Source organism: Heptranchias perlo, chromosome 37, assembly GCF_035084215.1.
Source record: "Heptranchias perlo isolate sHepPer1 chromosome 37, sHepPer1.hap1, whole genome shotgun sequence".
NCBI lineage: Eukaryota > Metazoa > Chordata > Chondrichthyes > Hexanchiformes > Hexanchidae > Heptranchias > Heptranchias perlo.
The window spans coordinates 3,199,451-3,225,875 of record NC_090361.1 but is presented as its reverse complement, the minus strand read 5'-3'; the positions used below and the strand labels follow the sequence as shown (position 1 = coordinate 3,225,875).

Genomic DNA, 26,425 nt, shown 5'->3' with positions numbered 1-26,425 from the left:
AGAAAGAAAGACTTGCATTTATACAGCACCTTATCATCTCTCTCAGAAACATCTCAAAGTATTTTATATGCAAGGAATTATTTTGAAGTATGGTGACTATTGTCATGTAGGCAAAAATGTTAGCCATTTTATACACTGATTTCCTAAACCATCCTAATCTCTGTGTTTCATCTTCAATGATGTGGGCACCCTGGCATGCTGCATAATGAAAGAATCACAGGATAATGGCTATTGACATACATCATTTGTTTCTGTGATCAGATACCACTCAACATTGATTGAGTACAAACTCATTCTGTTGATGCAGGCCATGGAGTTGATAAGAGGACTGCTGATACTCAGATGTGTGCTATCTACAACACCTGACACTCAATCGAACCCTGTGAAAGTTCTGCATCCTGTCCAGCTGATGTCTCCTTTCCAAAGGAAAAGTGATGAAGGTGTTGCCCCTTGCAAACATTGAGTTTGTCACTTGTTTGACATTTGTGTGCACTGCAGACTGCCTGATGTATCAGATGACCCCTGGGGGGCTTGGAACGATCCAGTAGCATGCAAGTTTAATGCTATGATAGCCTTCACTTCTAAGGCAAGATGTTCCAGATGTTGTCTGCAAACCCTGCTGTAGCAGATGGTAGAACTCTGTGACAGTGCCTTTGGTGAAGTTGAGGTGATGAAGACAGTTCTCTGACATTTCCAGGTACACATGGAGGGGTCTAGAAACACAGATCCTGAGGTGTGGACAAAAACCTCAGGTATCGTCCCCTCACAAACTTGTCTTCCTCATCTACATCTTGCACCATTATGGGAACCCCTAAAAAGAATCTCATCCTCACCACTTTGTGTGATACCATTTAAATGGCAGCAGCAACTAAGAATAATGAAGGAAAGTACTGGAAAAAAAACCTCCCAAAAATGCAGACTACCAACAAAAGCCAGCTAAAGCAGTTAACGTACTGTTACCAATTATAAAAAAGAGATGGCGAATAATCGGTTGAGGAATGAGATAAGGAACCTCAAAATTTAGGAAAAGGGGAGAGGCCATTTCATTCAATAAGCTCAACTATTTTTGATTGATATCAATTCCACTTTTCCGAAATCCCTTCTTTCTTCAGAAATTGAATTGTCTCTTGATCCCATTTATGTTTTGTTTCAATGACTTTCCTTGATAAGCAACTCTCTGTCTATTATCCTTTCACCCGTTTGAATTCCCGGTTTGCTCCTCATTTTTAAACAATGTCTCCTAGTTTTTGAGCCTTTTGTCAATATGAATAATGTGTCTAGGTCAACTTTGTCAGCCTAACTTTGATTTAACTTCCATTAGGTTATTTCAAAATCTAATTTCCAATGGAAAGATTTTTTATATGAATATATATAAGTACAGAAAGGATATTGTTGAAGTTTAGAAGAATAAGCAAAGATGGAATTTTATGGAGTAGAATGGTTCGTCAGATGTTGGGAGCATAGAATTTTCATATGAAGGAAGGTAAGCAAAAAAGGATAAGAACATAAGAAATAGGAGCCGGAGTAGGCCATACGGCCCCTCGAGCCTGCTCCACCATTCAATAAGATCATGGCTGATCTTCGACCTCATCTCCACTTACCTGCCCGATCCCCATATTCCTTGATTCCCCTAGAGTCCAGAAATCTGTCTATCTCAGCCTTGAATATATTGAACAACTGAGCATCCACAGCCCTCTGGGGTAGAGAATTCCAAATATTTACAACCCTCTGAGTGAAGAAATTCCTCCTCATCTCAGTCTTAAATGGCCGCCCCCTTATCCTGCGACTATGCCCCCAATCCTAGACTCTCCAGCCATGGGAAATAACCTTTCAGCAGCTACCCCTGTCAAGCCCCCTCATAATCTTATATGTTTCAATGAGCTCACATCTCATTCTTCCAAACTCCAGAGAGTATAGGCTCATTCTACTTAACCTCTCATCACAGGATAACCCTCTCATCCCAGGAATTAATCTAGTGAACCTTTGCTGCACTGTCTCTAAGGCAAGTTTATCCTTCCTTAGATAAGGAGACCAAAACTGTACGCAGTCCTCCAGGTGAGGTCTCACCAAAGCCCTGTACAATTGTAGTAAGACTTCCTTACTTTTATACTCCAACCCCCTTACAATAAAGGCTAACATTCCATTTGCTTTCCTAATTCCTTGCTGTACCTGCATTCTAACTTTTTGTGTTTCTTGTACGAGGACACCCAAGTCTCTCTGAACACCAACATTTAATAATTACTCACCGTTCTGTGTAAGGCTATATTCTAGTTTTCTTCCCTGTTTTCCCTCCTTTCACGAGCAATACTAGGGTAAGGTTCCAAGGGTGTAAGGTGTCATCTGACACCTCACCTGAGTGGCCATTCTTCATGTACCAGCCTACACAATGAATGTCAGTAGGTTATTCCACCACATCCAAACCCAATCTTATCCTCAACCAAATTCCACACACATACACTTTCCAGGAGGGGTCATTCTATAGCTTTCAGGAGATGGATCGCTGGCTGTTTTTTTCCCCTCCCTAGCTCAAGGATGCTGAATTGTAATGTCCCTAATTTTGCCCTGGTGAACCTCAGCTAACTCAGCACAGACTAAGGATTGAACCCTGCTTGGTCTGTATGGTTCAGTACTACACTCGGCGATGCAGTTACCAACTGAGCCAACAGAGATGCTCCTCCATTATATTTTAATGTGACTGGTATACGAAAACGATTCCACTCAGAACAGACCTATAAATCCCCGATATATTAATAAGTCAAGTGTTTGGGCTAGTTCCCTAATGGAATATCTTTCTGTATTGTCCGACAGCCATGCTGTAGCCTTTCAGTAGAATGATAAAAGCTTACCTGTGTCAGCATCTGTATATCGGCTTAGTGACCTTTCGGACGTCCTGTGACCCCTCTCCCTGCGGCGATGGGGCCTTTGTGCCTCCTCCGGGATGACGCGCTCTAGCGAATAGTCATCCAGCCGCATGCCTTTGGAGCGCTGATGGCCCAGTGTTGATGCCGATCTCTTTATCGGGCTCGAGTCTTCGATAGTCTGTGATGTAAAAGAAAATGTATATTACTTAAAGAAACACACTCTGGTTGTAAAGAAAAATTTATGAAGCTAGTGTGAAGTGCACAGCGTGTAAAAAGCAGCAGGATTGTGTGGAAACGCACAGCACTTGGAGGGGTGACACACATTATTGATAGAGCTGCTAAACCCACCTGCACTAGACAAATACTGGCTCCTCCATTATTAAACAGTCCTGTCATGCTCTCAAATACCAGCCCCTCTTCTGGGACAAAACATCAAACTTATTACATATCTTATACTTACACTACCATACATTTTTAAATATATATACACACACACATACACATTACACCCTCCTGCCAGTGATGGTGCTGCAGTGCCTCCACTGGGGCAAGGCTGTAATTATAGTGTGACTTGTTTACATAGGCAGTTTCCATTATGAATGTTCACATTGGAATTTATAATGGAAAAGTTGACAGGAAGTGCAGACAAATATATATTATCAATAAATATATTGAAGATACGCTAACATAGATATACTTTCAGCACTGTAATGCAGTGTACAGACACAAACTATGCAGCCCTGTATATGCATTTTAGATACACTGAATATATCTATACGTATATTGTCTATACATTCAGTATATAAGCTTCCTATATGTAATATATATTCTATCTAGAAACAGCCTATGTAGTGCCATTACACACTGTACATACACTTGCTATACACACAGTATACAAGTTACCTATATGTACTGTATATAAACTATCTATAGACACATAGGGGGCAATTTTAACCTAACTCACTGGGCAGGAAACCCACAGGATCGGGTGGAACGCTGGTTTTATACCTTGCCCAATATTGACTTCAATGGAAAGTAAAATCAAGCAGGGTGTAAAACCATCTCATCAGTTTCCCGACTGGTGAGTTATATTATAATAGCCCCATAATCTATACATATATTAAAATACTTATTTATAACACGCACTTTCTGTAAGTGTCACACTTACTTTGTGGCAAACTTAGACATCACATTTTAGTGTACCTTTTGACCTGTCGTGAGCAGCATCATAGAGATCTGTTAGTATTACCCAAGCACACCTTATGTACATTATCTACAGATACATTGTCTATACATGCAGTATATATACAGTATATATGTTGCCTGTACATACTATACACAAATTATCTATAGACACACTGCCTATACATACATTATATAAGATGTCTGAACATACTGTGCATATACTATGTATGGATACTCAGCCTATATATACAATATATAGGTTCCCACTGACTACAGTAGGAGTGTTTATGTGTTCCCACTCCCCACAGCAGGAGTGTTTGTGTGTTCCCATTGCCCACAGCAGGAGTGTTTGTGTGTTCCCACTCCCCACAGCAGGAGTGTTTGTGTGTTCCCATTGCCCACAGCAGGAGTGTTTGTGTGTTCCCACTCCCCACAGCAGGAGTGTTTGTATATTCCCACTCCCCGCAGCAGGAGTGTTTGTGTGTTCCCACTGCCCACAGCAGGAGTGTTTGTGTGTTCCCATTGCCCACAGCAGGAGTGTTTGTGTGTTCCCATTGCCCACAGCAGGAGTGTTTGTGTGTTCCCATTGCCCACAGCAGGAGTGTTTGTGTGTTCCCATTGCCCACAGCAGGAGTGTTTGTGTGTTCCCATTGCCCACAGCAGGAGTGTTTGTGTGTTCCCATTGCCCACAGCAGGAGTGTTCGTATGTCTCCACTGTCCAATAGCAGGACTGCCTTCCTCTCCCATGCTTACCTTTTCCGTTAAGGTGCAGTAACAAGGCATGAACATTGTATTTGTTCAAAGAAGATCAGGATACTGTTCGCTGTTTAAAAACCAACATGATACCAAACCAACAATCCCTTTTGAGCCTAGTGATAGACCGGTAAAGAGTGCAGATATTTCCACTGCTACCCCCAAAAGCAGATTGAGGAGGGGGAAAGGAAGCTGTGTGGACAGGTCCCCTTAATGTACAATGTCAAAAAATACAATCCTTTATGGCTCAACAGTGATGAAGGAGAAGATGCGATTAATACAGGAGTTATATTTGACTTTTTTGACATGTAGCATGAGAATAGAAACTGAGAGCAATTGATTATCCGATACATATGTCACGTTCATTATTTCCATTAGATTATGAGTAAGTTCGTTTTGCATTGTTTTTACTTTGAGTTGCTGTCTGTGATTTTTCCTGGTGCAGAACCATGACTGGATCTGAGACTGAACGCACAATGGGGTTGATTTTAACCTTCGCTGTACATCGGTCGGGCAGTGGGCAGAGTGATTGGAACGCTCACCCGATGTCGTCAGAAAGAGGCACGAACCATTTTGATGGTCAGGCCACATTTTCAATCAACTGGCAATCTGCCAGCAAGTTCTGAGCTCTGATAGGCAGCTTTCCGTTTTGGGTAGATGAGAAATCTAGTGGGCCTTTCATACAGCATGGGCCTACAGGAAGGGATTAAGGGGGAGGGCTGGACCAATTGGGGGGAGGGGTGACGACAGAGAGAAGGGTTAATAGTGAGGCGCAGGGAAAGCAATTATGCCCATCTGTTGCCCAAAATGTGCCAAATAAATTATTTTTGAATTGTCCTCAGAGCTATTTACAAAGATGCCTTTTAAAGGACATTGATTCTGGCCGTTTCTCACTCTGTGTACTGGGCCGGTTCCAGCACTCAGCAGGCACTGCACTTAACTGCATCATATTGGCATTGGGGTCCCAAAGACATATTAAGACCCCGATTTATAGTGAATAATGAGGCTCCTGCCTGTTCCTAGCAGAGTGCTGGCCGCCTAAATCAAGGCCCTCTTGAAAAGGGCAGCGGACGGATCTTGGTTGGGAAGTTGGCAGTTCATTTTTTTTTGTTATTTTGGTCTCTCTCCTGCCCAGTTCCTGCTGCAAAAATGGTGCAGTGGGGAGACTGAAATCGGGGCTAATGAGTGCATAGGCCATTTTAGGCTGCCCTCATGCACTGAAGGTCCCAATTATTTCTCCAAATTGGAGCAAGTTGCAATAATAAGAGTTTGCTCTGGAATACTTGGGATACACTCTGCCTGAAGCAGTGGGATGTAGGTTTGATGTACCCACTCCACTGTACTCATGATCTCAACTGTGTTTCTGTGGGACCAGGGGCCATATGGTTAACACACTCTCCCCAGAGTGTTATTCTTGGGACACTTTCACATGCCTTCTTGTGCTTGGTTCAGAGTAGCATGAATGAGCCTAGAAGCAGATTGCTTGCCTAAGCTCTTGGCTTTAAGCAGTGTACAATTCAGGGAAACCAAATGAGAAATAAGGAATTTGGGAAAAAAAATCCCCAACCAAAGTTTTACTTTTACAGCTATTTTACATTTTCCTTTGAGGGCATATTCCCCTCCATGTTGCTCCCCTTTGTCTCGATGGGCTGTGCCCTGGGTCTGGGCAAGGGGCTGGTGAGCAGCTTTTATTCAGGCTTTTACTGAGCTGGCTTTCAGGCAGTATGTAAGAGATGCCTGCACCAGTGATGACATCCACAGATTTTCCCTCCATTTGTGGCCTACGCATAGCATGATGACTGAGATTGGGCAGTTGGTGCAGTGAGGGGCCTAGTGTGCTGCTTGAACCTACATCCCACCATTCCACAGCGATGCTCATTGGGGCTTCAGTGTACCGTGTCAACAGTTGTACAACAGCTCTCATCCAATCAGATTCTTCATAATTCTTACCCATAATCCAATGCTGGACATATGTTGTAAAATGCAGAATTTACAATCATTCCCACTGATTCCTCACAATAGTGGAAATGTTTATAGGCTGCAAATAATTACAAACTGTTGGATGGTGAGGGATTATTTGGACTGCGCATTATTTTAATCAAGCACCAAGATGGCACCTTTTGATATCGGTCTATCACTACCTTATAAATTGAATTTTGTTTCCTCCCTTTCCATATGACAACATTTTAAAAAAAATCAAAGCTGTTCATCAAATAGTTAAAGACCACGTCACATGCTGGTGCTGAGTTCTTAAGAGGTACGTCATGCGTTAACATTCCAGCAAGTTCTCAGGAACATGCAATCCTTCAGCTGGTTTCTCAGCTGCCCACAATCTCTCCTAAAACAAAATGAAGTAATTGACCTTGTGCAAGCTTTAAAATACCTGGTTGGAAACAAGGCCCTTGGCATGCAGACACTATCGAAAGGGCACGTTCAGTTGTCATTAGATTTTGTTTTTAATAGAAATTTACAATAGAATTCCCATTGGTTCAGTGGATAAGTAGGTACATTGGCTGGTGCAATACTGAGCCATACAGACCAGGAAGGATCAATACATGGTCTGTATTGAGCTATCTCAGCAAATGAGACTGGAACAATTAGCCTCAGATACACGGGACTGCCACAGAGAGAGGGTCCATGCAGCTTTCAACTCATTTCCTGAGCCAAAGGAGAGGTGTCAACAGTCTGTGGCTTGCAGCAGGATGGGGAAACTGGAGGGGAGAGTCACGGCCGGGTAGTCCCTGGCACTACTCAGGTTACAAGGGGCACTGGCAGCTGCAAAATATCAGACGAGATGGACAAAGAAAAAAAAGAGAGAAAAGAGGTGTGAAAAATACCAAAAAATAATTAAATGAAAACCTTCCACACTCTCATGCCTGAAAACCTCTACACCTGCCATCAACAAAATTAAAATAACTTATAACACTTTGTGTAGTAATAGGCAGTGCACATATTTAACAGCATATTAATAAAAAAAGTACCCAGGGAATAATTTCTAGAAACAGAGCTGTTCAAATACGATGGCAGATTAAAGGGTCATTCTCTTCATAAAGAAAATGTTTGGCAAACCTTTTATTCTTTGGGGAAGAGCTGGGTAATCTGTGTGTCACTTTTTGTCACAATTATACATTTCAATGTGATTTACATCATTGTGTTTTATGTCTGCGAACAATTTTTTTCGTTATAAAAAATGTGATCAATTTTTTCCCCCATTTAGACATTGCCCCTTTAACAACTGAACAAGCCCTTTAAGGGAAACACCAGCAAGTTCCACATTTGGCAAAATGAAACTTAGAGACAGACAAGAGTAATCAAAGCACAAGAGAAGAGAGACTAAGACAGGGTACATACACTGAGGTTATTTCCACGGTTCCGCACCTTTCTCCTCTGCTAACAGTCACACAAGAGGGTGCACACCGAGAGGAGCAGAAAAAAACACAACAGACAGGGAACAGAGGGAGGAGGCAGAGACAGGACAGGTGGGGCAGGAAATGGCAGCAAGAACACCCCACACCAAAAGAAAAGGGAAACATGAATAAAACAGAGAAACAAGGCAGCAACAAGAATGTCCAGGGTATGGAAAGACACAGACAAGGACAATGATGTTTTGTTGAAATAACAGTTGGGTTTTTAAAAACAAAACATATAAAAAGAAAAGGGAAGAAGGAAAAAAGCACAAAGATATAACAGTTATACAATAAGCAGGTAGAAAGAGCAGAATAGAAAACACCTGACTGTTTAATAGTCATCAAAGAGAAGTGGTTAGGCCAGACCAACAGGATTTCTTCAAGTTGAAAGACAGATTTTGTTTTGGTGGGGGGGAAACAGAAGGGCTAACATTATTTGAGAATTTATGTTCTATAGTAAACCAAATCCTACATATTTTAGGAACAGAAGAGGCCACAGTCCACTTGGCTGTCCCAAAGTTCAAAAGAACCCGTACATCATTTCTTCGATTCCTCAATTCTTTTCTTTATCAAATGTCTATTCAGTTCCCTCTTGCCACACCATATGCTTCTAACACCTCACCAGCAGGCAGTCTGTTCCACTTGGGCAAGGTACTGTGGAGCAGTTGGTGCTGTTGGAACCCTAGCATGAACCAGCATGTTCAGGAGAGGAATTTTGGAGGGGGAGCTTTTAAAAAGTGAGGAATGTGAGGTCTGGGAATGAATAATGATCAGGAGAGGTATCCCTGACTGATGTTTCCCTCCCTAACCCACGGATGAGGCTAATGGCAGTGTTTCCACCACTGCTTAGAGTGAGGTCACTAACGGTACAGAACAGGGATTGACTCAGGCCTTCCTGGTCTGTGTGGTTCAGTGACAGACTAGGCAGTATATTTACTAACCAAACCAAAACTCCAATGTAATTTATTCAATGTCCTCTGTCTAGGTTTCTGCAATCCATTCCGTGGCCAAGCAGATGGGCAGTGAACCTGCTCTCAGGCTCTGCCAGCTTTGCCCTTGAACAGGTAGGTAGGAGGTGCAGAAGAGTTGCCCTACGGTGGCAAATCCTTTATTTTCCTTCCTTCTATATGGGGAAGTGCTTGGCCTCCACAGACGCCAGCTCTACCACATGGGCCATACTATCAGCTCCTGCACGAGTACAGTAAACACATTGTAAAAGGTAAGATTTTCATTATGTCTGGTATCATACAGCTCCTGTATGTCATTGCATCGACGCCTGTACATGTACATTTCACCGTGAAAAGTAATGATTCATTACCATCTGGTACTGTTCCATTAGATCCTAGACTGAACTAGGAACCCCATATCTTCTCCATCACAAAGACCGCCTACTTCCACCTCCGTAACATTGCCTGTCTCCGCCCCTATCTCAGCCATCTGCTGCTGAACCTCATCCACCTCCAGACGACTACTACAATACTCCCCTGGTCGTGTCTCCCATCCGCCACCCCCATAAACTTCAGTTCATCCAAAACCCTGCTGCACGTTTACTATCCCACACCAAGTCCTGCTCACCCATCACCCCTGTCCTTGCTGATCTACACTAGCTCCTGATCCCCCAACATCTCAAATTTAAAATTCTTATCTTCCTGTTTAAATCCCTTCGTGGCCTCGCCACTCCCTATCTCTATAACTTCCTCCAGCCCTACCACTCCCCGAACTTACACTCCTCTGACTCTGGCTTCTCATGCATTTCCCTTCCCTTCGCCCCACAAATGGTGGCCATGCCTTCAGCTGCCTAAGCCTCAGACTTTGAAATTCCCTCCATAAATCACTCTACCTCTCCATTTCCCTCTCATCATTTAAGACCCTGCTTAAAACATACCTCTTTGACCAAGCTTTTATTCACCCCTCCTAATATCTCCTTTTTTGGTTCTTATATCAGATTGCAATGTGGGAAGCATGGATAGAGATATTCCATAACCACATATCCAACACAGATCATTTGTTTGCAAACAAAGGTCAAAGATGTAATGGTCTCCAGTTGAAGTGAAAGACCCTTGTTGTTCTTCCATTTTGGGTTTAGTCTGATTAGTTTACACAGCCACCTATTAATGAACTCTACTCTTGAATAATCAGTGAGGTGGTTTGTATTTGCATCTGATCTACAATGGCACTTTTAGCACTGTGGGTTCTGCATTATTAAAACAGATCCCCACCCCTCAACTTGGCTGCCAAAGATTCCAAATATTTACCTGAGTGATATATTTGAATTAACCCAATTTTAATTTGAAACTGTACAAAAGCAAGAAATCCAGTTGGACTGGCCTATTACATTTACTAAATGTACATAAGACGCAAACTAGAGTCAACATTGAGGAGCACACAGTTGAAAACTTCAAAAATTAAATCAGTGCTTAATACATAGGAAAAGTAAAGTGCATGAGCACATATTAGTCCATTAAAGAGGCTGCAGTATCCCATTGATTGAGGTCAAAATCCCAAAACAGGCTCTTCCAGCTACATACACTTTTGTTATGTTTTTGTTCTTATAGTTTTTTAAATGCAATCATTACATTTCAATATTTTTCAGTCATACTGTTTAAAGTGGTATAATGGGCACTGAGATGTCTTGAGTGTGTAAATGTGCAATGGCAAGATGTAATCTGTGCTGTAATAAGATAATTAATGTTGATAAATGTCACTACATCATGAAGATGATGTTGGGCTACTTGTGCGTGATGTTATTCTCATGCACCTTTTGTATGACTATTCTGTTTATCCTCAAATTGATGGCAATTTCCTTTAGGTTATATTTGTTGTGGAGTAAGTTACCAGGGAAGGCCACTGAAGAGAATAGTTATAAATGGGTTCAAGAGACAATCAGATGCGTTTGTGGAGAGAGAAGGGATTGAGCGAAATAAGGGCTAATTTCCCACTCTGGCTATGAAGAGCAGAGAACACTGGTTGGGAAATCCTGGGCCAATAGTGACTGATTTTCTGTGCATTAATGGATTGAAAAATCAGGCATTGTGGGCTCACAATCTCCTGCTCAGCCCTCCTTGTGAGCACCCACTTGAGGAATCAGCCCTCAGGTGAGATGGTGGGTTATTATTCTGTTTCTAAAGATTCCATTTTCAAACTTTCACATTTGAATTCCCATCCCATTACCACCATAAAGTAGTATAGGGCTATAGAAGAAGGCATTTCAGACAAAATAATTTTCTACTTTTATCTTCCTCTAGCTGATGTCAGCCAGGGCATCGGGGTGGAGAGTGGGCTGCAGTTAATCCCATCACCCTCAGACCAGAGAGGGGAAAAATCAGCAAGGGTACATGCTCTTGATTACAATCAGTGACCACCCTCCCCGATGGGATGTGTGGACATCCTCACAGATTTGAATAGCCTACTGACACTCACTGTTTATGCTCGCAGGTGAAGAATGGGCACTTGGACAAGGTTACTGACAGCTGATGTCATCCACAGAGCCATGGAACCGTACAGGGAGCCATGGAACCGTACAGGGAGCCATGGAACCGTACAGGGAGCCATGGAACCGTACAGGGAGCCATGGAACCGTACAGGGAGCCATGGAACCGTACAGGGAGCCAAGGAACCGTACAGGGAGCCATGGAACCGTACAGGGAGCCAAGGTCCCGTACAGGGAGCCAAGGAACCGCACATTGATCCATGGAATCATACCTCAACATGAGCACTGCCTTCATCGGAAGAGAAAAATGGGTGGGCTGGAGGAAGACGAGGGGTATGAAAGTTTCCAAAATATGTTAGCAGAATTATTTCACTTTCACTTCTAAGGAGTTGAGTAGAGACATTGATTCCTGCTTATCTGACAAATGGCTGGTGTAAAGGAACAGAGAGTGGTATCCTTTTCCTTCATGAGCACAGATAAGAGTGCACATGGATTCCATAACTCAGTATGAGCTGAGTACTGTGGAAAGAATCACACCCATACATAGTGAGACTGATTACTCAGGGGCCATTCATATAAACAGCGTTCTAATTAAGAGAAATTAGAACGGTGATTTGTGAGAAAGCAATGACTGGATGTGCAGAATGGACTTCAAGTTGGTCACTGTCTGAAGTTGCTCTTAACATTCAGACAGTGACACATTTACCATTGATTTCAGTTAAAGGATTATGCAGGTTCCATATGTATATTGCTAATGTGTCGGATTAGCTCAACTGGTAACACTCTTGCTTCGAGGTCAGACAGTTGTGGGTTCAAGCCCCGGGAATTTGAGCTCATAATCTAGGCTTACACTCCAGTGCAGTACTGAAGCAGTCAGAGGTGCCATCCTTCAATTGAGGTGTTAAACCTCAGCAACCTCCAAGTGCCTGTTCTGCTAGTTATAGATCCCCTGGTACTATTCAAAAGAGCAGGGAGTTGTACCGGACCTCATTCAAGGGCACCTGTTTGTGGCACATTGCTGAAGCAGTATGACTGTGCCATTTGCCTACTAACTACAGTCAGCACACTTCAAAAATAGTTCATTGTGTGAAAATTTATCATGTTTTGACATGTTAAGGCACTATATAAATGCAAATATTATTATAAAATGGTGGTCTCCACTGGGAGAGTTTGATCCCAAATTCCTCTCTTGACTAGCAGTCAAACTTAGTGTTTCCAGGTTGATTGGAGATGGAGACAAATTACCCAGGAGGAGAATTCCTCTCCTGCAATACTCAGTCACTGCTTCTATTGGAAATGTCTATGGCAGAAGATAGCATTGATACAAGGATGGAGAAAATGAAGGGAACGTTCCCACCAAAACATACAGAAGAAAGTGATGGTTATTTTTAAGTTATGATAACTTTCAGGTTCTACAGTTGTTCAAAGAATGTGCCGGATTGTAGAATCACATTAGATCATTCTACTAAATTGATTCAAAGAGTATTACACAAGGTGGGATACTGCAGCTTTCAAAATTAAGCTTTCATATGCAAGTAGTCATTATGAAAGTCATAGATAAAAGTCTTTCTTGTCACTGATGGCTCAAGCACAGCAGATCTACTCATCCAATTTATCTATTTAATTGTATCTTCATATCTGTCGTCACAAAGCTTGACGGCCACACATTGCTTGGAGGTTAAACATGCATATAATAGCATCCTTTAGCAGAAGTTGACCCCTTCACCGCAGGTGCTGATGAATCACAAGCATAAAAGAGAACCAAGTTTTGGAAGGATAGCTCAATAATTCAATGCAATTTTATAAAGCTTGGATTTAAAAAATATATATATTTATATTTTGTTTCCATTTTTTAAATGTATTCTTCACCCTTCTAGTTTAGGTTTTTCTGGGCACAGGTACCATTTCCTGGTCATAAGACAGGCAGCCTGGTCCCATAAGTTTCTCCAGTTTTAATGTCAATGGCAACAATTCATGTAATGAGTCCAGAGGACGTGCGTGAGTGTGTCCCAAGGACGACACTGCCCTCTATGCTCGACCTTTGTGCCCTGCCATTAAATGCGAGCAAACATAGGGTCATGAGACATGTCATATGGGGAACAATGGGTGTCAACCACTCCATGGCAGAGTATTGGTTAATAAAACACCTCACTTCAACACAGGACTGCCCTACGGTTGGAATATTTTGAGAGTAGAGCTTTAACCATTAAATAATCATTCAATCATGTTATTAAACTCAAAAAAATAAACACCTTGACTGACTATAAATTGGGAAGAAACTCTCCAAAAACTAATTCAGAAGAATATTTAGACAGCCTGCATTGGAGGGGGTTTAGAAAGAATGAATGCATCTGTGAATATTGGAGTAGAAATATTCATCTCATTAGAGAATGCTTCCAAGAATATTTCTGTTCGTTAAACCATCACAAGTATTAAGAACAATAAATTGCTGAACATTCTATTAAAAAATAAATCCTGTTTCACACTATTAACTGTGAGAGCACAGCTCTATAGCCACAACTAACATAAATTTAAAGAGCACTGTCTTTATCAATAGCAAGAGAGAAGAGGCACTTGTCAATTTGACCTGATGACCTCATGCATAAGCGACATGGTGGTGTTTTTGCAAAGCGATGGTACGTTGTGAATTGTTTCATTTTATCAAATGTCTGGCAAATGTGAGAAAAACAAGTGTGGCCCCTTTAGGAATGTAGGTTCATAGGAATAGGGGTAGGCCATTTAGCCCCTTCAGCCTGTTTCACCATTGAGTTTAAGGATGATGACATTTAAAGATGATGGTGTTGAGTTTAGGGATTCTTTCAACCAATCAGATTGAGGATGCTGCACTTAGTGAGGGAGGAATTGAACCCCTGCTGTGCCTGTTTTTCACAGAACAGCGCCAAAAAGCACCAATTTCATAGTCTGCTTCCCGCACCCCAAAAGTGCCTGAAATACTTCCAACCCCAATTTGATTTGGAGCGATTTTTCAGGTGCCCGTGGCAACCACCTAAAACAGGCGTTAGGTTCCTTATATAGGTGAATGAGGAGCTTATCGCCTGTCTTTAGGACCCCTCTCCTAAATTGGATGATGTGAGTGGAGCAGGCACAGGGTATGCTCTGTTCAAGATTCTTCACAAGTGCTAACAAATGAGGTACTATCCCTTTGTTTTTTTTAAGGAATATTTGAGTAATGGTGGAAAATTTTTTTAAAATGAAAATTGAAAACATGCAGATGAAAAAGGCAAACAATCCCTTTTGTATAAACAATTATCTCACTTTAACTCTCTCAGTTCTGCATCACCCAAGGATAACATCATTGCCTGTTAAAAGGAGCATGTTTTCCCTTGTTGGGAATCTCGCTTTATCATACCGTAAGTCCAGCTTCATGATTTGGGCTAATTGAATTGTACTAAAATGCAGGTTCCCTGATTAGTTCTACATTCTAAAGTCAAAGTTCAAATATTCACAACATTCGTTCCCCCTCCAAAAATAAAAAGAAGTCCAATATAGATTCAGACAATGTTCATCCTTTCTCCATATAAATCGATAGCACCCAATGGACAGAGCAAGTGTGAGAGCTGCACAGCATTTTAAAATAACCTTCAAAGACACAGTCTTCACACGAAACTTTGAATGAAAATCATGTTTTTAAAAGCTATTCTAAATATTCCCTTTGATGCCTCCCCACTCCACACAAAACTGGCTGCTGATTAACACAGGGATTTCTAGCTTGCAAAACAGAAATTCCTAATGCCAATACCCCTTTAAATATTTTATTTGTTACTAGTTTTCTCCGCTGTAAATAAACTGAAAGAACAATTCATTTGGGCGTATTTATAATCTAATGATTTCTTCTGTAATGCTTTAGATGAGTACCCATCGGGTATGTTGGCACTGGTTGCATTGAAAGAGTTCAAATAATGGAACACAATACAGGACACAGTGGAGAATGTCTCATTGAGCTCACTTGGTTTTCTGCAGGTAGCCGTGGCATGGAGGCCGCTCGACTCTGGCCTTCCATCGGGAGGTAATGGTCGCTGTCCGAGTAGCCATCCCTCCCCATTTCTTGCATCTCCACAGCCTGCAATAAAAAACCAAATGTGGGGGGTTTTAAAGGGAAGGAAACGTCAGCCCCAGCTGTAACTGAGTAAGCTGGAAGGCTCCTCATTTTATCTGCTGTTCCTGAGTGTATATCTGTCAGGTGTATACCCCACTACACGCTCAATGTGTGTTGACAATTCACAGTCCAAATGGCCTGAGGTACCACAGCAGATTGGAGCTCCAACTCACTGCCCACTACCCCCCGATTCACAAGTTCATATCCAAGGTTCTTCACTGGTTACACTATGCATCTTAGCCATACAATCATGGGGAGGCCTGAGCGGGGGCAGGGCACTTCCACCCAGGCAAAATCAGAACAGGACTGTGTTCATGCATCTCCTAGAAGCTAGTGACACAGAGGCACTGACTAAAGCCTGGGACATGGAGTCCGCTGAATGAGAAGGGAGAAAGCAGTAGATTTCTTCTGTGCTGCACACAAATTACAGACATAAACAAACAATGAAAGAAAGGGGAATTATTATAACTTAAAAGGTTAACACACCAGACAATTAGCCTATACACTAATTGATTTCCTTTTCATTTTCGGGATGTGGGCATTGCTGGCAAGACCGGCATTTATTGCCCATTCCCAGTTGCCCTGAGAAGGTGGCGGTGAGCCACTTTCTTGAACCGCTGCAGTCCACATGGTAAAGGTGCTCCCACAGTGCTGTTAGGTAGGGAGTTCCAGGATTACCCCATCAGTCTCATAAGTAAGGTCCAGATATTCAATTCTGTTTTAAATATTTATCTTAAATTTTATGGTAAACTTTCTTCTCATTGGCTAGGGGGACATTGGGAATGGAACATTTTACCCCAGTTTCCGTCCTCAATAACAGCATCAAACACTTCCAAGTCAGGCAAAGCGTAGGTTAGATACAAAGTAACGTTCTCTCTACCCTACCACAAAAATGTGCCTTGACCTTAACCTCTGAAGATGCCAGTGGGATATTTCCATTTTCCATTTCCCATGCCAATCCTGCACAAAAGTGCTATTTTAATGCCAATTTTAGTTGAATTATGGGTAGGCCAATACTGATTGTGAACTGAGTTGAAATTGTCCTAAACTCACTTCATGTGGAATTCTTTCAGCTGTCAGAGAAAGGAGACTTTCATTCAAATTAGTGTGGGCTAGGATAAAACCAGAGGTAACAAGATAGTGCTCCATCCCACTGTGTCTTTGTGATTAAAACATCTAGCTTCTCAGTGGCAACATAAATTGCTACAGTATTGTCAAAACTGCCAATAATTGGAAGTTGTGAGAGGAATTCATAAACAGGCATACACAGAGGAGTACTGTTGGCTCTGTGCTGGTGAGAAGACATCAGCCCCTGATCAACATCAAGGAAACCGAACAGTCTCCCTTGTGGCAATGCAGACACTCACCCGTTGCACTACTGCTAGTAACAGCAGAACCCACAGCTTCCAACTACGGTCATATTAACACTGAAATATAACAAACTTATAATAATACAATTATAGGGGCCTCATCTCATTGTTGAAATGGCTGAAAGTGTTTCACATGACGAATTACTTTTGGAATCTTATTATGTAAGCTATCACGACATGGGCTACACAGGGTATGATGGATACCTGGGAATGATTTCAAATAAGTAGTGTAACTTGGGGGGGGGTTACAGATATCATTGAAAATTATAAGAACAAACCCTGAGTGGTTTATAAAAAATAATTAAACACCAAGGTGAGATTAAATGTCTTGAAATCACTCCAGGGTATCACTTATTCTTGTGACATAGACTGATTTAAATATTTTGGAATTAATTTGATTGAGTTTTGGGTCTATTCTTATATGGCAGCAGCTTTATTGATGTTCATGATTATGACAGTTTATTGAGAAACAATTTGCAGCTATCAGGATTCCCTGGCCAATATATGTTATATTGCTGTGTCATATAATGTAGTTACTCTATAGTGTATATTATTACACCACTTTTAAGAGGGTGACAAATTTATATAGGCAGTTTCCATTATAAATTTGGACATAGGAATTTATAATGGAAAAGGTTGATAGGAAGTGTGCAAAAATATATACTCGCCAATCTCCCATGGCATTTTACACAGAAAGTGCAGACCATGTGGTCTTCAGGTGAAGCAGCGGTAGAGGACAGGGGATAATTGGAGCAGGTGTGCAGATATAATACAGTCCAATTTTGAAAGTCATACAGTCTGTCCTTATTTTTATATTTCCATTATAATTCCTGTGTCCACATTTATAATGGAAACTGCCTAAGTAAACACATCATGTTAGAACTACATTCTTCCACCAGAAGTGGCACTGCAGCACTTCCACTGGGGGCGAGGAGGGGATGGGGTGAAGATGTAATTATAGTCCTATATATTTACATAGGTAGTTTCCATTATAAATGTGGACATAGGAATTCATAATGAAAAAAGTTGACAGGAAGTTCGTACATACATAAGATTTTTAATATATTATAGATATATATCTTTTATATTGAATGCACTTTTTGTAAGTGTCATATTTGCTTCTTGCAACATTTTGCTGTCGCAATTTCTCCATCACACTTTGTTTATTATACCCCATTATAAATCCTCTGACTCACTGTGAGCAACATCATGGGTCATCTGCAAGCAGTATATTATAACATATAGAATATAGTGCATTTCATGAGGTGCTGCTGGAAAGACTGGACTGTGGAATAGGACCGTAATCCATATGATGTATTGCTGTGTTCTTTTAGGACTTAATGTTTATTGCCCCTTCACCCACCTCACCCACCCTCTCTCCTGTGCTCACCGTGCGCACCTGATGGTAGTAAATAAACAAAATTAATTTATGATTTGTCAACTCTATGAACGTTATCCTGACCAACGATGCTCCCTCAATCAACACCAGCAAAACTGTACGTGTAGCACTTTGAGACATTTCCAAGAGATGTGTTGAGGTGCTAAATAAATGTAAGTCTTTAATATAAAGAACAAATACCCTGTAGAGTTTCAGGTGTAATTCAGCCTCATGATTCTGGTGACTTTGGTGAACAGTTTATTAAATAACTACAATACCTAATTGGATAATTGGCAGCATTCTATTACTTGATATTGATTGATGATATTTTGGTTTACAAATTGGTAAACCCTTCAAACATAGGCATCTACCTACCCTGCATGAGGTCTACATAAAGAGCCCAGGGTTATATAAAACACATACAAAGTGCAACAACCACGGAACTGAACCCAGTTACCAAATGGCACTGGCAGGGGTTGGGCAGCAGGTCATGTATTTGGCCACTCAGCTTGGAAATGGTTTATTTGTTGGATCTAAAAGAAGGGTGAAAAATAATAAGAAAAAACAAATAAAAAGTTGAGAAAGATGTAGGCAATTCTTGGGGCTTCAAAAGTCAGTGGCAGAGTTCCAGCATATTGGTGTTCATGATTCCCCATGTTCCAACTTCCCAATCTCCGCCATGCTGTCAGGACATGGTGGGATGATGTGGAAGGACAGGCGCTTTCCAACAGGGAGGAAGAGAAACTCAGAGGATGAGGCTCTACCTGTAGCTCATACACAGCTCCACACAGTCACCTCTGGAGCAGCATTGGCAGAGGCCTGGGTGAATTCCCTGACTGTCCCAGACATTGTGTGCAGCCTATTGAGACCCAAAGAATACTATATTCAAAATAAGAAAAAACACTAACAATTGTTAGGAACAGGAGTCAGGAAAACTAGCAACAGCTCAAATACTTATATTTTAAATTATTAAATAGAATAAAATGTTTCAAATTACTCTTAGAAGTTTACTTTAAAAACTCTGGTACTGCCTATGAAAAGTCATGATGAAGGAAGATTGCTGCCAGTCAGAAAGGTGTCTGGGGTCCAGACCGTCTAACCTCACATATGGTTACAAATAGTTTGTGAGGGAAGAGGAATAATACACATATAAGAGGTGTACAAGGCAGCAGAAGCCAGTGTTTTCTGATTCTGCCAGTAAAAGGAGTTTAAACTATTGTTATTAAACCAGTTTAGAACTGGCAAAATTCAGTAGAGGTGTGGCTGGCAAATTTTAGATACATGCCTTTGCCAGGATTGAAGTGCATAACCAGAAGACTGTCAAGTGAGCTTCTTAACTGCTGCGGTACCAAGCAATAAAGCTGTGAGATATGTTTTGACAACTTATACCTGAGAGTTCGGCCGAGTGTCTTCTATTTCCTCTGATCGACCTCTTTCAGGACTCCAAGCCCCCGTCTGCTGAAACATTTTTTGAGCTCGGTCTGTGACCCAAGATTGACTCTCCTTCATAATCCCATCTTGCGCACTTTGGGCAGAGAAATCATGCATTTAGTAAGGACATTAGTATTCATAATGAAGAAATCAGGATTCAATGCTAGGCAGAACATCTTAAACATCATCTATCCTATGACATATTAAAGGAAGACATGGCTCAGTCCTTCAAGGAGCAGTAGTTTGGCCTTCTCGTAATTCTGGAAACCTGGGTGGGGATGGGACTCGAGTGCGGTTTAAAGAGGTGTGGCATTGCTGTCTGAGGCTCTCCAGAGTAACCAATGGAGACAAGTAGAGGGCAGGAAAAGATGTGTGTGAAAAATCATGTTTCAGGAAAGTTACTAATTATTTTGCATCCTTCTAAAATGTGCAGTATCCTGTCATTCACAGAATGTGTATCTGGGCAATGATTTATTTCCTTTTTTTCTTGTGGATTCATCAAGGTGAGGGATGTTAGTGCTGAGCAGTGCAACATTTTCTTAATTATTTTGCAGATGAGAACATAAGAAATAGGAGCAGGAGTAGGCCATACAGCTCCTCGAGCCTGCTCCGCCATTCAATCAGATCATGGCTGACCTTCGACCTCAACTTCACTTTCCCGCCCGATATCAATATAAGCACTCAGGTCAAGTATACAATTGGTTGATACAGGGTAAAGCTCCCTGTACTCTGCCCAATCTCAGAGAAGAATGCCTTACTGCACCATTTCCCATATGTCATCTCTGAGTTAGACTGTCCATTAAATAACAGTCAGTGTCAAATTATAGCCAGGCTTGTTCCCACTAAAGGCTGGATCGAGATGGACTTACTTCTCCAGCGTCTATCCTCCAAGGGACTACCCCTGTGTGGTGCCTCTCCTCTCTGTCCCCAACATGGTCACCTCCACAGTTCCCCACAGATTCATCATTTGCTCCTCTTCTTCCTCATTTACATGCTGCCCGTAAGCGATATCATCTGTGATATCAGATGGAATCAGCTTGCCACTCTCTCCATTCCCCTCCTTGGCTGCTCACTGAGTTTTAATCAGGCTGCATACAACCTCAGCATTCTGTCTGATCCACAGCTGAATTTCAAACCCCATATTCTATTCATCACCAAGACTACTTACTTCCACATCTGCCCTTACTTTATCTCCACTACTGAAACCCTTGTCCATTTCTTTGCCACTTCCAGATTTGATTTCTCCTTGACCCTCCTTGCTGGCTCCTGACCTCCACCGTCAAATTGGTCAAAATTACAACACCCACATGCTGTCCTGTATCACACCCCACTCACCCATCATCCCATCCTCACTGATCTAAACTGGCCTCCTATCTCCTAAAGCATCAAATTCAAAATCACCATGGCCTTGCCTTGCCCTGCTCCACCTCTGCCACCTTCTTCAGCCTTCCAGCCCCTCTCATAGCCTCTAGTCCTCTGACTTTCTTTGTACCTCCCCTCCCTCGGCTCCACTATTGATGGCAGAGGCTTCAGCCGTCTAACCCCCTGCCCCTGGATTCTATGTAAATCCAATTCATGCCAGTTGTGCAGACAACTCTTTGCTATGGAATGTGATATGCTTTGAGGTATGTTGTAACTGCCAGCGGGAGCCTAGAAATTATTGTTGGTGATATTAGTGGCAAAACGTGTGTTCAGATGAAATTCCTCAGTCTACTATTTTAACCATTTATTTGAAATGGGTTAACGCCTTTGTTAAAATAGAGGACAGTGGCAAATTCACCATTGGTGCCAGTGAGCCAACTGGTACTTTGTTAACTGAGCTCAACCAGGCAGGGGTGACAGGGTAATTTTTTCTTCCTTAGTACAGAGGTCATAATTGTAATGCTCCCAAAACACTGAAAAAAGCACAAGCTAGGGAACGAACCTGGGATCTTCCTGACCTGTATGGTTCACTACCATACCAGCTGGTACATTTCATAATTACAGCTTCATTGCATTACAGTAATCTGAGCAGAAAATGTATTTAACTCCTATTAATACGTAAGGAAATTTGTGAAATTCAGCTTTAAGTGAACATATTTTACTCGACCAGTCAACTTACCTCAAAATCATTGAGAGATTGAGTTTTAGAGTGCTGGTCAGTAAGTGCTACTTATTGGTCAATTATAGTGCAAATTGTGCTGTCTGTACTCTCTGGCTCATTTGTTTTATTTCACTGTGCAGTTTATGCTCTGGTAGACACAGTATAGAATATTACAGGCACTTTAAGGTTCTGTTTCAAATTCCTATTGCGTGTAACAGGCAGCTGGCACAGCGCATTGGATTAACAATATGCTGTGCTCCTCTTTACTGCCTGGTGTGGTACTAACCCACACAGACCAGAAGGTCCTAGGTTCATGCTGAGTCAATGCATCTCAGCTCGAGCTACAGCTGAAGTTCTACAATTGGCTCAGCTCTGGACTAGGGAGGAGAAATATTAGTTGGGGTTCCTGCACCTGATCCTCATCCAGTGACTCCTGCTGGAAAATGTGCATTTCAGAACATCAAGTGAGGACAGGATGGAGCTGAGCTGGATGACCTCCATGATTGAATAGCTCAATGACACTACCTGGCTCACACATGAAGAATGACCATTGGGACAAGGTACTGAGCGTGGCCATCGGCTGTGGACCCATAATCCAGTGAAGGAGCCAAAACCTTCAGACTACAAACTACTGTGTGTAGTACGCTGGTCACATCATCACCATAACAGCACCAGTTTGGGCTGCACAGGCAACTTTCACCAAACGCTCCCTCCTTCCAATTAATATTGTGGAGATGAATAGAATCTCAGACCCCTTTCAGTGAACTACTGGGTGCTTTTAATGAGCAGTCTAAACCATGGCTATTGGGGGGTTAATTTTAACCAACTTGCCGGGCGGGAATCCCACAGGATCGGGTGGAACGCCAGTTTTACACTCCGCCCAATACTGACTTCAATGGAGAGTAAAATCGGGCGGGGTGTAAAACCAGCATTGCACTCGATTCCGTTAGTTTCCCAATGGGCGGGTTAGGTTAAAATTGCCCCCTTGGTGTTTCCTTTGAGTGTGAGACCTGTAATTAAGCACTGCAACATATCGCTGGTAAAGACATTAATAAAGAAGCAACATAGAAATATTTTTCGATGTTCTTTAAAGCCATATTCTCCCTCAGGAGATTAAATGGGTGGGGTGGAGTCCATGATAGGAAAGATTGTACATGGACTATGGAAGGAGTGAGATTGATGGGCTGAGTGGTCTTTTCTTGTTTCCTGCTTTCTGATCTTCTTAGGGAAAATGTGGCTGTTTTTTTCTCTCCCCCTCACCTTTCTTGGTCTGTCTGCAGTTTGAACCTGCAGCTGAGAGACCTGCTGATAGGTCTCTGCCTATTCTGCTTTGAAACCAGTTGCTCGGAGGGTGAGGAGAGTGGCTTAGGGCACTGTTGGGAAGCATCAGACCTCTTCTCATATGGGCACGATTACAGACAGGAAGCCAGCCACAAAGTGGATCACTGGTACAAACTGCAGCATATTATTTTGGTATTCCTATATCCTCCATCATCTCAAATAATTGTGGGTTTTAAAATAATTTTTCTTGTCTTTTCCCCCATGTTGTACAGGCAGCAATTCATGCTGGGAATAAGGTTCCTTGGGCAGTGGCAGTTCTCTGGCATGTTGCCCAAGTGGCTAATCTTTATATATGAGCTTGGACAGCGAGCACCAAAAGGCCAGCGGATTGTGGTGGGAATTACAGTTGGCTCCAATCCTGTCTTCACCTGATATCCACGCTGCAGTTTCCAGCAGGGGGTCACTGAACAGCAATCAGGAGCAGGGACCTCGCCTGATGAAACCCGTCCCTACCCCGGGAACTAGGGCCAACTTTAGCAATCTGCAAACCAAAATGTAGATTGGGCACTGTCCACTGCCATTCTGACTGAGATTCAGAGATCAGTCAGATCCATACATCTAACTGTCTGATTGGATATTTAGAATCTCAATGGAAAGGTTCTTTCTCTGCTTCAGGTTAAGCTGTTGGGTTCTTAAGAAGCTGTTTGCAGCATGACATGCAGATATGCATGTTCTAAAACACTATGGGAATGTCTTCTGTAGTGACATAGCCACAGTGCAAGATTATTACTGGGCATGTGCAGAAACCAATATGTCACTGTTAAGCAATGTTTACTACTGTTAACAGGTAGTGACAGCAATTTCCTTTTTTGTGTCAATCCTGTAAGAAGAAAGAATATTGCTTTAAACTCACACTCAGAAAAATAAATTGAATCATAGTCTTGTTGGTCCAACAAAGTCATCCACTGCATTCTAAAGTTGAAACAATTGTTGGTTTGAATGTGGAAAAAATTCAAAAAATTCAAAAAAAAAAGTTAGAATGTGGAACTTGTTACCAGATGGAGTAGTTGAGGCAAATAGCATAGATGCATTTAAAGGGAAGCTAGATAAGTGCATGAGGGAGAAAGGAATAGAAGGATATGCTGATAGGGTGAGATAAAGTAGGGTGGGAGGAGGCTCGTTTGGAGCACAAACACGGCATGGACCTGTTGGGCCGAATGGCCTGTTTCTGTGCTGTAAATTCGATGTAATTGTATAAGAGCATCCATTCCAGTTAATCCAATGAGAAAATTTAGAAATGTTGATCGGATGGGGGGCAGCATCATCAACACATAAAATTGGGCTCTCAATCCCAACTAGGAACCAAATAGTAATCATAGTCCCAACCAGGAGACTTGGGTATAAATCTGAATCCTAACTAGGAACTGAGTATAAATCCAATCCCAACTAGCGACTGAGTATCCCAATACCAACAAGGACACATGGATACAAATCCCAACACAACTAGAAGACCTGGGTACAAATCACAGTCCTGACTGATACTTAAAAACTTAGGTTTCTCCAAGGGGGTCAACTTTATTAGTCTCAAGGGAGAAACCTATTGGGGAGGGTAGGAGTGGGGTGAAGGTCATTTCACATACTGGTCAGTGTGTCTCCCAGTGGTTCAACCAAATAGTGATATTGATCATGTCACTGGAGATTGATTGGTGTCACACATCCCATCCTCCCAACTCTTGAGGACAGTTTAGATCCAGTGGGTTGAGGTGGGAGGAAGAAATAAAAAGTAAAGGAATAAATTACCGATATAAACTTAAAAAAAAAGTACTTTTATATATTATACAATTGTTCTGAAGAGTTTCTGTCAGGGATTTGAGTTTCATCCACTGTCCCATTGGCAGTTTTATTCTACACCATATGGTCCCTGTAACGTGTTATGTCTATGGATTTAGTTACTTTAAGAAATAATTAATTGACATTGGAACTTACAGGCCATTTCCAGAGATCTGCTGTGGGTCTGGTAAGGCGTTCTGCCCTGGATCCATCTCCTGTGTGGGCGATGGTGGCTCCATGCGCTGAAACAGTAATGGCGTTCGATTCTGTGTGAGATATAACATGGCCTAGGGCTGGCATCAGACAGACTTATGGGAATGAAGATACAAGATTCAGAGTGTTGTGATGCCAAGAGAAAATTCATTTACTTCCCAGGTCACTCCTGATTCTGGAAAGGGGGGGTCATTTAACACTGTAGCTCTGTAAGAACTAATCTGTACTACAAATAGTAGTAAAAATCACCTTTGATATTGTAGTTATAAATATTATACCACTGCAAGGAATCAGAAAACAATTTATATTCAGTCACAATATTTTCAAAATGCACTAGATAATTATAGTTTTCATTTAAATTTTTGATCCAAAAATCCTAGTTTAGTCATCTTAGGGCTGCCGAGTGTATATCAAAGTATTTAGGGTGGGAAAGTAGACCAATCCTGCAAAGTCCCAGGTTTAATACTTAATGGGTCAGTGCTGAATTAGCTGGTTTCAGCTGAGTCAGCGTCTTGGGGTAGGGAAGGAGACAAATCAGACAGGATTCTCACTGAGTGCTATCCAGTGTGTGTGTGAATCTCAGTGATGATAGGATCAGACTCAGCAGTGATACAGTTCAATAGCCTCCTGGCACTCACTTGATAGGTTCACACATGCAAAGGGGGCAAGCGGACAAGATTACCAAAGGGTGCTCGTGGAATCATGCCCTATTATGACTCACTGTCTTCAGGAAATTCAGAGAGAAAATAAATCTCTCATCATGATGGGCAATTTATAAAATTGCTCAAAACATATTTCCCTGCAGGATACAATGTACAGTTTATGGAAATGAACTTGTCATCAGATGAGATCACGTAACGAACCTCAGGAAAATGTTCAGGTGATAGTGTAAAGCATCAGCCAGGAACAAGTAATTTGTTTGGGCCTGTGCTGTTTCTGGGCTTGAACTATTGCCACAGGGTGGAGCTGAGTAGAGGCCAGACACTTTCCAGGGAGAGGGAAGGACATTCTGGGCAAGTCTCCAATAAGCTGCTCTCAGAGGCTTAGCAGCAGGCATCGAATGACATTCCCAGTCATGGATGCCAC

The 26,425-nt window shown here is 41.9% G+C and overlaps 1 protein-coding gene across 1 annotated transcript in view; it reads right to left on the bottom strand.

The window, feature by feature from the left end:
- LOC137304234 (voltage-dependent P/Q-type calcium channel subunit alpha-1A-like) overlaps positions 1-26,425 on the bottom strand; it is a 503,508-nt gene that overhangs the window by 12,815 nt on the left and 464,268 nt on the right. Inside the window, 5 exon segments of the mRNA XM_067972791.1 lie at positions 2,847-3,039; positions 8,151-8,186; positions 15,604-15,717; positions 19,891-20,026; positions 25,283-25,392. Of these exon segments, the coding sequence (XP_067828892.1) occupies positions 2,847-3,039; positions 8,151-8,186; positions 15,604-15,717; positions 19,891-20,026; positions 25,283-25,392 (589 nt within the window).